The 16,308-nt window shown below is 30.4% G+C and overlaps 3 protein-coding genes across 3 annotated transcripts; 2 read left to right on the forward strand and 1 right to left on the reverse strand.

The window, feature by feature from the left end:
* Window positions 1–7,722: 7,722 nt before the first annotated feature.
* Window positions 7,723–8,085, reverse strand: LOC137829419 (uncharacterized). Its single transcript, XM_068636221.1, has one exon. The coding sequence runs from the start codon at window positions 8,083–8,085 to the stop codon at window positions 7,723–7,725; it is 363 nt and encodes a 120-aa protein (XP_068492322.1).
* A 111-nt stretch (window positions 8,086–8,196) lies between these two features.
* LOC137830254 (uncharacterized) lies at window positions 8,197–8,956 on the forward strand. The gene is made up of 2 exons (XM_068637455.1): window positions 8,197–8,358; window positions 8,435–8,956. Exons 1-2 carry the CDS (start codon window positions 8,197–8,199, stop codon window positions 8,699–8,701), a joined length of 429 nt encoding a protein of 142 aa, XP_068493556.1. The 3' UTR covers window positions 8,702–8,956.
* Window positions 8,957–14,928: 5,972 nt separating this feature from the next.
* On the forward strand, window positions 14,929–15,469 carry LOC137830252 (auxin-induced protein X15-like). Its single transcript, XM_068637453.1, has one exon. It carries the CDS (start codon window positions 15,002–15,004, stop codon window positions 15,320–15,322), a length of 321 nt encoding a protein of 106 aa, XP_068493554.1. The 5' UTR covers window positions 14,929–15,001; the 3' UTR covers window positions 15,323–15,469.
* Window positions 15,470–16,308: the final 839 nt, after the last annotated feature.

The raw sequence follows: 16,308 nt of genomic DNA on the forward strand, positions 1-16,308 counted from the left end.
CACTCTTTTATATATAAATCACAGGCATCTTTTACAGAGAAACAACATATTTGTATACTATTAAAATTTTAATACTTTTCTTTACAAAAGGTGCTATATGTTTTTTTTTATTATAATAAAATTAAATATAATAATCAATATTTAATAATAATAATCAATAAAATATATCAATAACTAGGACATTTATTTTTTATTTACTTTTATAGTTAAATAATCTCTCTTTCTACTATTTTTTACTTTTTCTTTGTTTTTCTTCTTCTTCTTTACAGTAATGAAACTAGGAAAATTTTTAGTTTACAAAAATAAATAAAATAAAGTCTGACACTGACTGATTACAAAATGCAGTGTTTCATAATTTTAGTGTAGCAAAAGTTGTACTACATTTGAGATTTCAAGTTGTACTATTCAAATTCAGAGTTCAGTAAATCAGTGAGGCGCAGCAAATGTTTTTGGTGCTATAGATAGGCATCATTATCGTAAACAGAACAAAATTATACATACTTTTTTAAGATGGTTTTAGTAAGAAGATTTTCTAGTTAGATTCAGAATTTCACTACAATTGTCTTAAATATCAATATAAATTATCATTTTTTCAATTATAATTAGAAAATTATAATAAAATACTTATAATTTTGTCCTTTGTAAATGGATTCTATTCCGGTTGGAAAACATATTATTTTGTTAGAAAAAGTGTGGTTTTGGTAGTTAACTACTTGTAATTTTAGCAATGAAATGAAGAGAAAAACAATAGTTGTTGAAAAGGAAATTTCGCCAACAACAACATTGGTTGTCAAAAATACGAAATTGAAATTGGATGACTCATGAAGTTGTTGAGTTAAGACTCTGGGAGGAAGGAACAGTCATGAACGTGGTCCCCACTTCCCATTTCTGACTCAGCGGTGACTATGATTCGCACAACATATGTGTCGGCTACTCATGGATCATGGAGTATGACATGGTACACCAGACATGCATGACATGAAAATGCATTATCCATCATAGATAAGTGGATGATGACCCACCATCATACCCATGGTTTTAAACTCATATCAATTAATAGTCATAAAATTTCTTAGAATATTGATTAATTGAACTTGTCAGTTAGAGCAGTCTAACCGGTTAAACTGTTTCAGTAACATGTCAAGTGTGAATAGATTGTGTTCAAGAATCGATAGATATGATGTCACTTAACCCATTCCCACTATAAACAAATGGAACTTTCATTGTCTTCAAAAATAAAAAGCTTACCTTATTATTTATGTAGGAAAATGTTTTCTGAAATTTTAATGATAACATAAACTATTTTTCTAATTAATTTTGAATTAATATTTTAGATGTTTTTATACAGAGATGATAATGTTCACAATAAGAAAGTATAGAATAAAGTAGACATTTAAAGTACAGGTTAACCTGTTATATATCGTATTATTTTTATTATTATTATATAATATTATTTGTATATTAAATATTTTTATTTTATTTTTTATTTTATTATATCATATATCTTATAAGAAAAAAACAAATTATCTAATTCTCTTTAATATCAAATCTCTATTACAACCAGGTAGTTAAACATATTGAAGCCACAACACTCTTTTTACGTAATACTCACACTTATTGTATACCTGGAGTAATTAAGCCTAAACACCAATACCATAAATTTAGAACTACCAATTTAATTTTAATATACCTTTACTTTAATAAGTTTTTGTGTATATTTTTTATTTATCTGTAGTCCATTATAAGTTATTAATTTTAAAAATTTTCATATAATTACTACACTTGTAATAATTTTTTTTATAAAATAATTAAACTTTTTTTTTTAATTTATGCGAATTTGTAGGTCTCAACTCTTTTTCTCGGGTGGATCACAAATTGCCACCATTACTATATAAAATAAAAGAAAATGAGAGATAAAAACTACTTTCTGTGACGCATATATAATGTCGTTTTTTAATAATGAGATTTTGTTGAACATTTATCAACATAAACAAATATAATATATTTTAAGCAGGAGATTCAGTAAGACTAATTAAGGTAATACACTTTTAAACATATCTAACTCTCTAGTCTCATCTAATAAGAAATATTCATCAAAATAATATAAATAACACAAATCCCAAAAATTATACAGTACTCAGACTTCGAGTACCGAATACTAAATCTAACTTGAACATCAGAGTGTTTTTTACAGGTATCATCCGAGTCTGAATTATGTAAAGACCAAGGAGTGAAACAAAATTATTTAGAAAGAAACATAAGTGTAAAACGATCGACCGATTAAGAAAGTTACCAACATTTCTAGAAATAAAGGTAATGTTCAGAACATGAAAATAAAAAAATGATCACTTGTATAAAATAAATTATTGAAACAAATCAATTATAAAAGTGTAGAAGAAAGAAATAAGATATTCAAACGTAAATAATAAAATATTTGAAAATATTGTAATAATCTATTCCAACCTTTATTACAAAAAATAAAGTATAAAATACTGATTTTAACATAATTTTCAAATAATTTTTCTTGTTAATAGTCTTAATATTTGATTAATGTCATGATTAACAGATATCCCCTAATATTTATATTTTGACTATAATAAACAACATAAATACTAAAATATGTTTTTATTCAAATTAATCAAATTAAATATTAATTTTTTTATTTAGTCTCGTTATACAACAATCAAATATTTATAATTTTTTAAGAAAATAATTTTTATTTTGAACAAATATTCCTTTCAATACAAAATAATATTTTTAGCCACTTAATTGAAATGTATTTTCGATTGTTAATGGCAAAATCAATTTAATGTTTCTAATAAATATATTAAAATAAAAAAATGTATTAAAAACATAATAGATTGTATTTTTTTTTTAATTTCACAATTCGGTTACGAATGAATTGGAATTTAATTATTGATTTGTAAGAGATAAGAAAAGAAGAAATTTTACAGTTAGTTTATAAAAACATAATTCGGTAATTTATGATTAGAGGATTTCTAATGGAGAAAATTCACACTCTAAACCATCTACAAAACAAACAATCGAATGATAAGATTTGAAATTATTTGATGGAAAAGGAATAAAATTGACACAATTCTAATAATTTACGTATGAATGTAAACTTGTATATATCAATTTGATATGGTGAATGTTGATTGATTGATTAATTGTAGGTTGCTTGGGCTAAAAGCTGGTCTGCCATGAAATGACAAGTTTAACTTAAATAGTTATAGTTTTCCCATAATAGAAGGCATGAAGAAAAAAGAAAAAAAAAAGGACTGTCAAAGATAATGACATGCAAAACAATTTATTAAAATTATTTGATGCAAAAAGAGAAAATTTGACTCGTGAATTTTCAAAAAATTACATTCACTATACAACTAATTTTAATAATATATATTATATTTTTAAATTAAAAGTAAAACAAATATTATTATTTAGGGAAAGTCACTATTTTTATAATTTGATAGTGGTTAAAGTATCATCTGCAGCCAGATAAATTTTATACCTGTACTTACAAGTTAGATACCTGTACTTGCAAGTTGTCTGGTAAACTATGGTTATTTATTTGATATGTTTTCAGAAAAATGTTATTAATAAAAAGTATTAACCAATTCAATTGATGATTACTATTTATGTGAAAATTGAACTAACCTCTTTTTTTTTTTATCTACCATGCTCGAATTTATCTATTTTGTAGTTATTAAACTTGTCAGATTTTCATTACAGTAGTATTTTTGAACATGTTGTAAGCTTTTAACAACATTGATTACTACGACAATGGTGGTGTTGGTGTTGGAACATTTATGTTGGGCATGTGTGAGTTTGAAAAAGGTTTAGGGTTAGGGTTGAACTTGGTTATTTTTTGACTCAGCAGAAGAATGTGGTTAGCCACCATAGAAGAGTGGGACCATCCCACGTCAACTACACATGGTGCTGTATTGGAGTTTGAATTTGCACGCCACGAGTGTGTTTTTCCCTGAACTTGAACACGTCTCCTACATTTCACGACTTCGTTTAAGGGTTTCCCTTTCACTTTTTTAAGGAAAAAACACTTTCAGGACACCATCATCTTCCTTTTCTGTTCAAATTCATGTTTATTAACCCCATAGTCAAGGCGTGGATTTCTCTTATAATATAGCCCAAAAACTGTGTCGGTTCAAACCCACGTGCACTGCACTCTAAATTCTTCCCCCATTACAATTCAATCCTTGAACTTCAATCATTTTTCACACATGCTCAACTTTGTCTATATTTTATGAGGTAAAGTTGGTCGCTATTCAAAACTCTTTTTGATTTTGTAATGCTGTCGATCTTTTTGGTCATGTTTTTTGACTTGGTATATGTAGTTTGGATAAGGATTGGAATCAGGATCTCATACATTCAATCTTCTTTTCCCCGTGTAGAATTCAATGGTTTGACGGCAACTTGTGTGCTAGTAGGTGGCATTGGAAAAAAACATAAATAACTAACTACATGTTTCTTTTGTTTTGCACATTCTTTAAAATATTGTTTTATTACTTTATATATGTCTAAGTTCTTATGTTGCTAAAATCTATAATTCAAGAAGATAACATAAAAAAGTGATTTATTTCCTTTACTTTAAAATGGAAATGATGTATTTCCTTAAATAATTTCGAAGAACAAAAGTGTTCCCATCTTTTCTTAGGTACTGGAAAGGAAATAAAATGTGTTTGGTTAGCTTCCAAAAGAGAAAAATAAGAAAAAAAAAATCAAACGAACTTCTCCATAAATTAAAATTTTGTGTATAAATTAAAAAATGCAAATTTAGAAAATCCATATGAGAGAGTTTATATATTAACTTATACATCAAATAATTTTAATTAATGAAAAAACATTTGTTTTTTTCTTCTTGTGAACAAAGTTATGGACAATTCTTTTCATAAATTAAAATTAGTTTATGCTCAAGTTTAGAGAAATTTTATGAGAGAACTTTTACTATTAACTTACATAAGTTAATGAAAAAATTATTTTCAATTATTTTTATATCTTTTCTCCTAAAATTTATTATAGAGAAGCTTAGGTAATTACAATGCTGACTTTTATTTAACTTACTAAAAATATAGGCTATATTTAAAAGTTGAACCTAATTTAATTTGGGCCTAATTAAGCCTGTTCTAATATTTTGCAGTTAATTACTTCCTGCACCACTGCACCCGATTTCAGCATTCAACACCGAAAGTACCCTTAAATAAAATGGAAGTCCAAATACATACATTTCGGCCAATATTCCCTTTTCCGGTAATATATTTGGATTTTTTTTTGGAACAATTTTTTTGTATTACGAAATTGTTTTTCTGGAAAGGGATTTTGATTTTTTTAATTATTTTCCAAGTTTTTATTTTCAAAACACAATAATCTCTTTTTGATATGCTTTTCCGAAATGCATTATTTTTAATTTTAATTTTAATTTCCAGAATTAAGGGTATTTTTGGAAATTTAAGAATATCTAGGTGCAGGTTAAAAAAAGGTTGGGTGTAGAAATAATTTGCATATTTTACAAGTTGGTAATTGCCTAGGCCTATATTTAGGCTCGATATTTATTTTCTTATAACGATTTAAATTATCATTATACAACTTGTTTACCCATCATGTTAATATTATAAATCTTACAACAAAATTTAAAAATCTGCTGAATGAAAAGTCCACATTTGTTTCACTGTCTTTAATAAAATTGTTTTTAAAGAGATACTCATGGAAAAAAAAAATCATTTGGATTTTACCTTTGGTTTAAGGAACATATAATTATTTTTTTAAATATCTTAAAATAATACTGCTCTTTTTTCATCAATAAAATTTAAATTAACTCATTTGGCTCACAATTCACACGTGACCAAACTAACAAAGTTTTTGCTCAAAATTTAATTAACTTAATTTATAGTCCAATGTAAAAATATTTCTACAAGAAAATCACAAATAGAAATAAATTTTAGAAAAAAATATATTTAGTTATTATATTAGTTAAATTAGCTAAAAATTTATAATTAATTAAATATTAATTTAGAAACAAATTTATAAATGTTTAACTCTCAACGAAATACTAAAATGCAATGCGTATATTAGAATTTAGGTTCCTTTTATAGATAACATAAGATAAAGAAAGATTGATAATTTTCTAATCTTATTTAATGAGGAAACTCTCGTACATATAACCAAGTAGTGACTTTCAATAATGAGATATTTTTTTGTTGTTCTTCTTCTTTTTTTCTTATAACTACAACATTCTATTTTTTTTCTTTTTCTGCAACAGTGATGATACAGTTTTGGTGATGAGGACGATGGTAGGGTGCAATAAGGAAGAAGCAAACAAAACAATTCGATTATTTCACTCAATTGTCGGGGTGCAGTTTCAAAAATGGTGGGTGCAGAAGTAAAAGTCTAATCATAATCTCATACCTCTTGTTGGGCCATAACATAGACCGCTATTAAACCTTCTAATGAAATTATCCCATTGCTTTATTTTGTTCTTTTTGAGGATATTTTTTAATAAACCTTTTATTGGTACGTTTTTTTAAAGTAACATTTATATTCTAACCTTATTTTTCCACTCTTTTCTTTTTTATTCCTTCAAATCATTTTGATCCAAACAAGTTTTATTATCGTGTAGATGTTATTAGACATGAAAACAAACCACAAAGAGAACTGAATTCAGAATTTCTGAAGAAAGATATTTTTAATAGTTCACATATACTATATTTACATATTATTCATTTCACCCATGATATAATAAAGCTTCAAAGAGTCCTATTATCCATGATGAAAAGAAAAAAAAAATGACCAATGTTGACAATGACGGTGTTGATTAAGCTAAAATTTTCACTCTTCAATTTTCAACCACCAAATCAAATTTTCTGAGTACAATTGAAAAATCAAGCTTTTGAATAGTAATTATACTCTATATTATGACATTTAATTAAAACCTTTTTTCCTATTATAACATTGTAGATGTATAATTTATGTTCCACTTATTTTATTCGTTCACATCTCTTCATTATTAAGTCTGTATACTTTTCTCAATATCAATTTCAAACAAGGCAATATCATATTATCCTTATACATTTAAAAGTATATGATGACAAGCAATATCTTGTATAATTTGTTCTGTGTTATTCATGCTTTTCGGTTCCAATTATAATGACATTATTTTACATCGTAATTCAACTAAAAAAATTTCGCTTTTCAATTATGAAATATGTATTGCAAACCAATCTGTACTAATTATTTTTTGCTCGAACACAACTTCCATCAACATTACTAATGAACGAACTTTGCATAGATGCACTTGAAAATGAAATTGAATATTGCATATGTTAATAACTTTACTTGTAATGATATATTTACAATTCAATTTTTATACAATTTTTAATATTATTATTTTAATATTTTTCATATCATTTAAAAATAAATTTATTCTTTATTATATATATTTATTTCTAAATCCTTCTCATCAAATAAAAGATTATCAAAGATCATTTTCCTAACTCTTTTTTAACTTTCTGTAATGTATGCATACTCTTACTTAAATGCTAAATATCTGTTATTACTGAATTGTTTCCAATATATATATTAATCAATCATACTAAATAGATTTCTTGAAAAATTAGAAACTTATTAATGAGGAATAATTTATTAATTTTAAAAAAATATTCATAAACAGAAATGGCATTCTATTTTTTACTGTTTGGGGCAATGCGAACCTTAACTGCGATCATCGGTGACGAAAACCTTGACGCCTCTGTTCCTCAAAGCGTTAACCACGGTCCACACCTTATCTCCGTTGTCCACACTCTTCTTCTTGATCTCCCTCTCAACGCTAAAGTGGACCCCACCTCCCACTGCAACCTCCGGCGCCTCCGATCTCAGCCGCATCGCCAACACCTCCCCGACGGACGCCGCCGCCCTCGCGTCACACCCCTTCCCCCACTCGAACGCACTTCTCAGCGCGTGCTCCACAGTCGACGCACTCGCCACCTCCCTCCCGTTGTTTCCTTCCACCACCATCGCCGTCATGTGCTTTGCCGACACCCAAACCCTTAGCACATACCTCATCACCGTCACCATCCCAACGCTTTGGGCTCCCAAATATAACTTGGGCCTTTCTCACCCGGCCCAATACAAAATCTAGAAACTCTGTTTTTAACCCCACACGAATGTGGCAATAAGGCAATACTAATGGGAGCAATGGCACCAGCTACTATTACGCTTTTTCCGCCACGATTCACGCTCATCGCGTATCCTAGAAACAACGCTTCTAGAATCTTCAATTTCCGTTCTCCTCTCAGGCATTCTATCTCCGCGATGACCACACCTCAAGGACCCTCTTCTACCAAAACGGTGCGTCGAGACGAACTCAATCTTACGTATTGTTCTTTACTATCTGTGGTGCGATTGTGATTTAGATTGGGTGCAGGAGAGAGTGGTGATAAAGGGGAGGGTTCAGGGAGTGTTTTACCGGAACTGGACGATTGAGAATGCCACGCAGTTAGGGTTGAAGGGGTGGGTGCGCAACCGGAAGGACGGCTCTGTGGAGGCTCTCTTCTCCGGGAGTCTTGATGCGGTGCAAGAAATGGAACAGAGGTGTCGACGTGGCCCTCCCGATGCGCTTGTCACGGGGTTTCAGGTTTTTCCCTCCGATGATGACCCTGGTACCGGATTTCACCGCAAAGCAACGGTTTGATCTTCGATCATTCGAATCAATTCGGTAATTTCCCTCCTGCCACCGACCTAGAGGTAGTGAATCTCTGTGCACCTATCTTGTTTTACGCTGTGGTGGTGTATAGATTGTGTATGGAGAAGAATAAGTAAATTTAGGTTTTAGTCTCGTGGTAATTGCTCGCAGGATGCAATTTTAGTATTCAGGCTCTAATTTAGTAACTCTCTGTAGTTTCCTTCCAATGATTAAGTTAATAATCGTAATTATGGGCTTGGTTAATGCATTAGTTCCTTAAGTTGCAGGTGTGAAGGTACTATACTTTGAGCTTGTTTCATTGTAGGATACGAAAATAGAAAGAAAGTTAATAAACTTCTCGACAAGTATTTATAGAAGAATGAATGAAATATTTTTTTTAAGTTAAAATTAGTTTATCTTTAGAAATGTGTCATGTTAATATAATATCTTTCAACGGAGATATAAAGAATTGGCTAGGTATTTTCCAGTGTGGTTGGTGGCATGTTGTATAGTTTTGTTTATCATTCCATTCATATGGTTTCATTAGCTTGTGTGCTTTTCTCAAATTTCGTTCAAAAGGTAGACATTATGGGACATAAAAAGGTAGGAGAGTGATGATGTTTTGTTCCCTTTGAACTCCTAAACTGGCTGTAAGTTTGCGTTATTATGTGTGGTCTCTGAGGGCTGTAAACCAAATGGGTAGTTTAGTATGGTCATCGGCATTTAACTGTCTGATGTGGATAAGTTTTTAATTTACATTAAGATGCTATACTAATTAATTAGTCCTAATGTTTTGAAACCAAACTTCTATTTATATGAGCATCTCTAATACTTATTTGAAGAAAATTTCATTGAAATAGCACCATTCTTTTTATTTTTCCATGGTAGCACATTCTACACATTATTTACATAGGTAAACTTTCTTGTGCAAGTTTGAATTTTTGAATTTGCGCAATGGTTCTCGTTGAGGGAAGAAAGTGTTGGAATTCTGTCTTGAAAACATGTTGGATTTTGGCTTTCGAGAACCGAATTTTGACGTTGCTTTCTTAATATTTTAAGAATTGTTTTAAAAGGGGAAAGAAAAAAATTTAAAAATAAAAATAACTTCAATAATTATAAATTCATAGACGTAATAATTATTTTAAAAAAATATTTATATAGAGGAATAATTAATCAAAAAATAATTATTTAAATAAGTATGTGAATAATGATAAATAACATTCTTCCCTTTTGTTATTATTATAATTTTTTTAATAATTATGTGTACGGTGATAATTTTGTAAATGACAAAAAATTTTATTAAAAATAAAATCTCTATAATTATTTATTAAACTTGAAATGTTAATTGTTATTAACGTTTGAGTGTGATTATAAGTTGTTTTAATAAATATGCAAGAAATCAATATTTAGAAAACATTCTTAATAATTTTATATGTGAGAAATCGATATAAATGACTTTTATATGGACATCAATTTCAATAAAAAAACATAATGTTAAACATCGTAATGTGAAAAAAATGGATTTGATTTGTTTTCTTATTAATTTTTGTCAATATAATAATTTTCAAATTAACTTTTTATTATTATGTTTTATATTTAACGAATATTGTATTTGATAATTCAATTGTTCTTTTTGGAATCGATATCCGTTCTTAGGGACAATGGTCTAAGATTGATATACACTTATAATGACAAATTATGTGCACTTATAGTAAAAAATCATCAAATTTTTGAGTTTTTTTATAAATAAAATAAATAAAATGAGTATTTCATGCTTCAAAGTCTTAAAAAAAAAATTTCAAAGCATATCTACCGACATTATAAAAAAAATCCTATATCACCTAGAATAATATAAATATTACAATAAGGACTTATAAGAATTGTGATAAAAACGTAAATTGGTTAGTGAAATTGGGACAATAAACTTTATCTTAATAAAGAAACTTGAATGATTGGACTATTCATCCTATAAAAAGTTTCCAAAAAAGGTATGCTCTGGCATATTTAAAATCATTTTTTTACCATTGACAGATCCATCAATGACATACAAAGATGTCATCCCCCACCTATTAGTCATTGTCTGCATACTCTTTACTTCTCACAATTACTAAACTTTTCTCTTTGCCCTTCCTGTTGATATGATGATGAAACTGCTTTGCAATATGACTTCCTTCACTACTTTGTGGCTACAGCCCAATGTTATTAAAAACGGACTCCAACTCTAAAAATTTCTGTTGTTGACATTGTAGAAGTCATGCGTTATAATTGGTCCAAACAGTCATATCCCTCTTAAAATTAACATTGTTTAAGTTATTGATTAACACTTCTGGTGCTTTCTCCCACTCAAATCTACTTCTTCTCCACTCTAAGTCTCATGTCCATCCTCTTTCATTTCATCTCACAACTTTCCCCACTCACTTTTCATGATCATTCGAAATAGAATATAGTATGAAAAACACACCTTGAGTTAATTGTTTTAGTTAAAGTCTTAAAAAATACATTTTTAAAAAATATTATTTTTAACAAGCAATTTATTCATATCCATAATTTTTTAGAGTTTATTCATTTGGGTAAAGTTCTGGAGAAATGTAAATATTTCAAGAATGTTAAAAGTTCCCAAAAGCAAATGGTTCTCCTACTACACTACTAAGATAAGTCTTGTGAACCTTAACCTTTAGTCTAGATAAGTTCAAAATTAAACATACATATATACACATCAGTGTTGTCTCTTCTACTACTGAAACTCTAAATTAATTTCAGTTTCCCATCTATTAAGCTAATTCAACCCCTAAGCCAAAAAGAAAAATAATTCAAGAGTACTTGCTACAGCTTTGTGAATTTGTATAAAAGACTTTGTATTTGTTTTGATTTGTTTCAATAGCAACAAATTAAATTAATTACTCCATTAAAGACAAGTTTATCTATATGGTGGACTGCTTGTGCCTGATTAAGTCAGTGTTATATTCTTTAACCTTATTCTATTTGTTGTTATATAAAAATGTCAGTCATGGTGGCCAAGTAGTTAGAGAGATTACAGAGGAACTTCTTATGGGGATGAGGCTCAGAAGGAAGGAAGGTAGTGTGGGTTTCGTGGAAAAAAGTTTGTGAATCAAAGGAGATGGGAGGGCTAGGAATGTTAGAGATAAGTAAGTTCAATGTTTCTCTTTTAGGAAAGTGGATATGATGGTTGGGCACCGACAAAAAAGGTTTGTGGATAAAGGTGTTGGAATCAAAGTACGGAGGTTGGAGAAACCTAAGGACTTAAAGGATTAGTAGGTCAAACTCCTTGTGGTGGAGAGATTTGAAGGAAATCTGGAGGTTTGAGGGTTGGAAAAGAAATTTTGAGGATAACTTTTTTAGGGAGGTCGAGAATGGGAGAGAGATAATTTTGTGGGAGGATAAATGGCTGGGTAATGAGATTCTAAAAGATAAGTTTCCGAGACTTTTTTTCTATTTGTTTTGGCAAGGAAGACAAGTTGTGGCAAGGAAGAGAGTGGATCAACAATCTTGAGTAGGTATGGAAGATAGGATGAGGAGTCTGTTTGATTGGAAAAAGCATTAGGAGCAAGAACTGATAATACTAATGGGAAGCAAGAATATCAATGTGGAAAATGAGAATATGTGGGTGATGACTTTTTACGGCAAGTGCACCGTGTTTGTCAAAAGTAATAATTGTCCCTAAGGACGGATATCGATCCCACAAGGAACAATGAATTATCGAGTACAATATCCGCTAAATATAACAACAGAACAATAAAAAGAGTTTGAAGTGATGATGTTGACACTGATCAATAAGAAAACAAACAAAGAATTAGTTGCTTCAATTGGAAAAATAGGGATTAGTTTTCATCTCTTTTCACTCTCATGTATTTTGATTAGCATGTTAATATTAAGTTCTTCGATTGAAATTGATGCACGTAGAAAATTCATTTATATCGATCTCTCGCATATAAAATTCTTAAGAATGTTTCCTAAATATCGATATCTCGCATACTTATAAAAACAACTTAGAAATCACACTTAGAAGTTAATGACAATTAACATTTCAAGTCTATCTCTAGCACTCAAATATGCTAAGTATTGATGTTTAGATCTGAACCCTAAAAATACCTCTCGGTCAGGTTTAAGATTCTCAATTTGTCACGGAAAGTTAAAAGTAAAACAACAATACCAACAATCAATCAAGAACTGAATATTAATATATAAAATATCACCTCAATACATAAGAGTTTGAGCAGATTACTCTCAATCCCAAATGATAGAATTAGCCACACATACTTCTAGCACCTTCCATTCTCCCAATTGGGTTACAATTCACTCTATGGTGTTTTCCTCTCAATCTGGCACACTACAATTGAGCCTCTAGCCCTCTATTTATCCTAGTTTTCTAGGGTTAGGTTGCTTCCTATGTCGCGCTAATGGGCTAAATGATAAAACATAAAAAAAAGCTCAATCTTTCTTTGCATCTTTTTCCATTCTATGACCTTCTATCTTTATCTTTTTAGCTCAAATCATTCATCTTAAATCCAAATCTCCAATCTTCCTTAGAATTATGCAATTAACACCAAATTTGGGAATAAAATACTCTTATTCAAATAAAAATCATAACAAATATAAAAAGGTATAAATTCATAAATTAGGGATTATTTTATATGTAAATTAGCAATAAATCCTCATAAGTGCCTATATTTTAATATGAAATATTACTGAAATTAGACACTTATCAGTGGGTGTGGAAAGAAATACGACAAAGTTTACAGTCAAATTTGTGTATAATATTCTAAAAGGTGTAGAACAGAGGGAAGGAGTCACTATGTATGAAGGGTTTTGGAGGATTAAGGCCCAACCATCAGCTCATTTGACAGCATGGCGGGTGCTGGAGGATAAAATAGTATCTAAAGTAAATCTGGTGAATGGGGGGATAACTTTGGAGAGTAGCATTTGTATATGTGTGGGGAGGGAGCGGAAACAACGTCACATCTTTTTTGTATCTGTAGGGTAGCTTGGTTGGTTTGGTCAAAATGCTATGAGTGGGTGGGTTTGGCATCGACGATTCATCATGAGCCAAAAATGCATTTCTCACAGTTTAGGATGATTGAGGAAAGTGAATCTGTCAATCAAATATGGTTATGTGTGTATAGCATAATAGGAGAACTATGGAAACAAAAGAATAAGAAGATGTTTAGAAATGAAAATGTAGACCATCTTGAAATCTTCACGATGGAACAACTGAATGTTTGGTCATAGGTAACTGTGAAGGTACGATTAACATGTTTTTCTTACTCCGATTGGTGTCTCTGATCAGTTGTCTATATGAGGTCTATCAAAATTAATAAAGGTTAGATATGTGAGTGACAAAACAAAGGTAGGGTCGGAAGAGCACGATCTCTTTAGATTGAGGTGATGTAGTCCAGTCCCGAACCCGTCGAATGTCGGTGGACTGCTCGAGCTGCTCCCGTGACGAAAGCAGGTCGTTGCGTGCAGGTCAGGGGACGGATTGGGAACGGACCCTTCAAAGTGTTTTGTAACTAGGGTGCGAAGGTAGATGCAATTGTCTTGCAACTCTATGTTGGGTAGTTCGCAGTTCAAGCTTAGTTTTCAAAGGATGTTTTAGGTGTAGTGGTGCTTTTTGATTTCTTGTATAAGGATTGAGGTATCCCTAAAATACCTCTATTAATTATTTTTTTTACTGATAAAAAAAACTAATTACTCCAGATGATTTTAAAATTCATTTGCAAATCAACATCAAAGATTCAATTCATTAACATGCATATAACGCAATTTCTCATAGTACCAAATTAAATCTCAAGGGTATCGACTCAGAGTTACAACTAAAAACCTATATCACAACCTAATGTTGATAGGTTCATAGTAATCTACCAAATTATAACAAGAAAAAAACAATTTTTTTTACTTAAATGATGTAATTTTAAAATTGTATTGACTAAATCAAGTTGTTTCCATTTCAACATTTTACTTTTAAAATTTGAATTCCGTTTGAAACATTCACTTTAGCCTAAAAAAATCAAACTCTTAGATTGTAGTAGTTGAACATATACATTATAAGAATAAGGGGACAACAAATTCTAGCTAGGCCCTCCCTCAAAGATAAGAGGATCCCTCAAATAATGGCAAATTACCAATAAATGCAATGCATGGAAACACGTCATCCACTGTATGTAACCTATAGAGTCAAGAAATTCCGCGTTTGCTCTTTAGCATAAATAGACAAACTCTGAATACAACACCAAGTTCTAAAACTTCTAACTCTTTAATTCACTATTTTTCATCAGAAGAAAACAAATCGAGATGCTTAGGTATTTTGTTGGGAGGATAGAAAAGGGTCTTTCACTGCTTGTAGCTAGAAGGCCTGCATTCAGCAACTTCAGTGAAGATGGTGCCCCAACTGAGGCACCATATGATGTTATGGAAGGTTATTTTGCTGTTCTTGCAATGAAGGGTAAGGAAACAAAAAGGTTTATTGTTGGGTTAGATTACTTGTCTGATCCTGCCTTCTTGGGATTGTTGGACCAAGCTCAAGAAGAGTATGGTTTCCGACACCAAGGAGCTCTTGCTCTCCCTTGTCGACCTCAGGAGTTACAGAAGATTCTAGAAGCCCCAAAAGCATAGCCAAAGATAGGAATGAATCGATTGTTATCTTCCATTGTAGAGAACAAGTGTTAGGAACAAAATCTAATTACGAGTTGCTTTCTGTATCTCCAAACATGATCGTGTTCTTTCAATGAAAAAATAACAGAAGAATATATTAAATTACAACTATTTTGGGTGGCTTTAAAACTTTTTATTTTGCCAAGTCAATTACTAAGTTGTGAACGAGAAATACCCAAACTCGTTCAAGAGGAAAAAGAAAGAACATATAAGGGAAACACAATTACCAAGATTGACGCATCAGTCCAAAACATTTGATTTTATCATCCAAGCTTTCACTTATAGATGGTTTAAATTAATTTTCCAAGTTAGTATATTACTTTAGGGTTAAAAGACAAAAAAATCCAACTGTACATTTTGTCGGAGAGATTATATCCTGTACAGTATTTGTAGAGTAACTGTGAAGAAAAAAAAATCTTATGAAAGTAACTTGAGAACAGAAGTACATATAACTTTGTGGCACCATAGCTTCTGATTCTCTTCTCAGCCAGATTTTGATCTTTGAAGACATGAGTTCATACTTTCATACAAATTATTATTACTTGTGAACTTTGCAGTTGAGAAGAATCATATCCTATTTAAATATGTTAAGCTCAAAATCACAAAAAAAGAAGAACCTGGATTTCAGCTTCATAAGCCTAACATATACCAGCATTTCTGCTGACACACTTCCCCCAATCAGGTGAACCTCTAGCAGCATCAGCATAAAATTTCAACAAATCATGACCTAGTGGAGTAAAAATAACCTGATTCATCCGGGTTTTTTTTATCATTTTGGGAAGTTGGTACTTTTTCCAATTGAGGAAAATTTAAACAAATGAATATAGGGGGCAATTCTGTACCCTTACAAAGCCAAACGCCAGACCACTAGTACTGTACATAGTCCCCACCCTAATATTCGTAGTCTTTCTTCTTTTATGATTTCTGATGCTGCTTCCTTCTCTAAT

Source organism: Phaseolus vulgaris, chromosome 7, assembly GCF_000499845.2.
Source record: "Phaseolus vulgaris cultivar G19833 chromosome 7, P. vulgaris v2.0, whole genome shotgun sequence".
NCBI classification, from domain to species: domain Eukaryota; kingdom Viridiplantae; phylum Streptophyta; class Magnoliopsida; order Fabales; family Fabaceae; genus Phaseolus; species Phaseolus vulgaris.

Excerpts from the sequence above, each read along its gene's own strand:
- LOC137830254 (XM_068637455.1), top strand. The coding sequence starts at position 8,197 with ATGGGAGCAATGGCACCAGCTACTATTACGCTTTTTCCGCCACGATTC. Across the intron at positions 8,359-8,434 it reads GACCCTCTTCTACCAAAACG|GAGAGAGTGGTGATAAAGGG; the intron begins GTGCGTCGAGAC and ends GATTGGGTGCAG.
- LOC137830252 (XM_068637453.1), top strand. The coding sequence starts at position 15,002 with ATGCTTAGGTATTTTGTTGGGAGGATAGAAAAGGGTCTTTCACTGCTT.
- LOC137829419 (XM_068636221.1), bottom strand. The coding sequence starts at position 8,085 with ATGGTGACGGTGATGAGGTATGTGCTAAGGGTTTGGGTGTCGGCAAAG.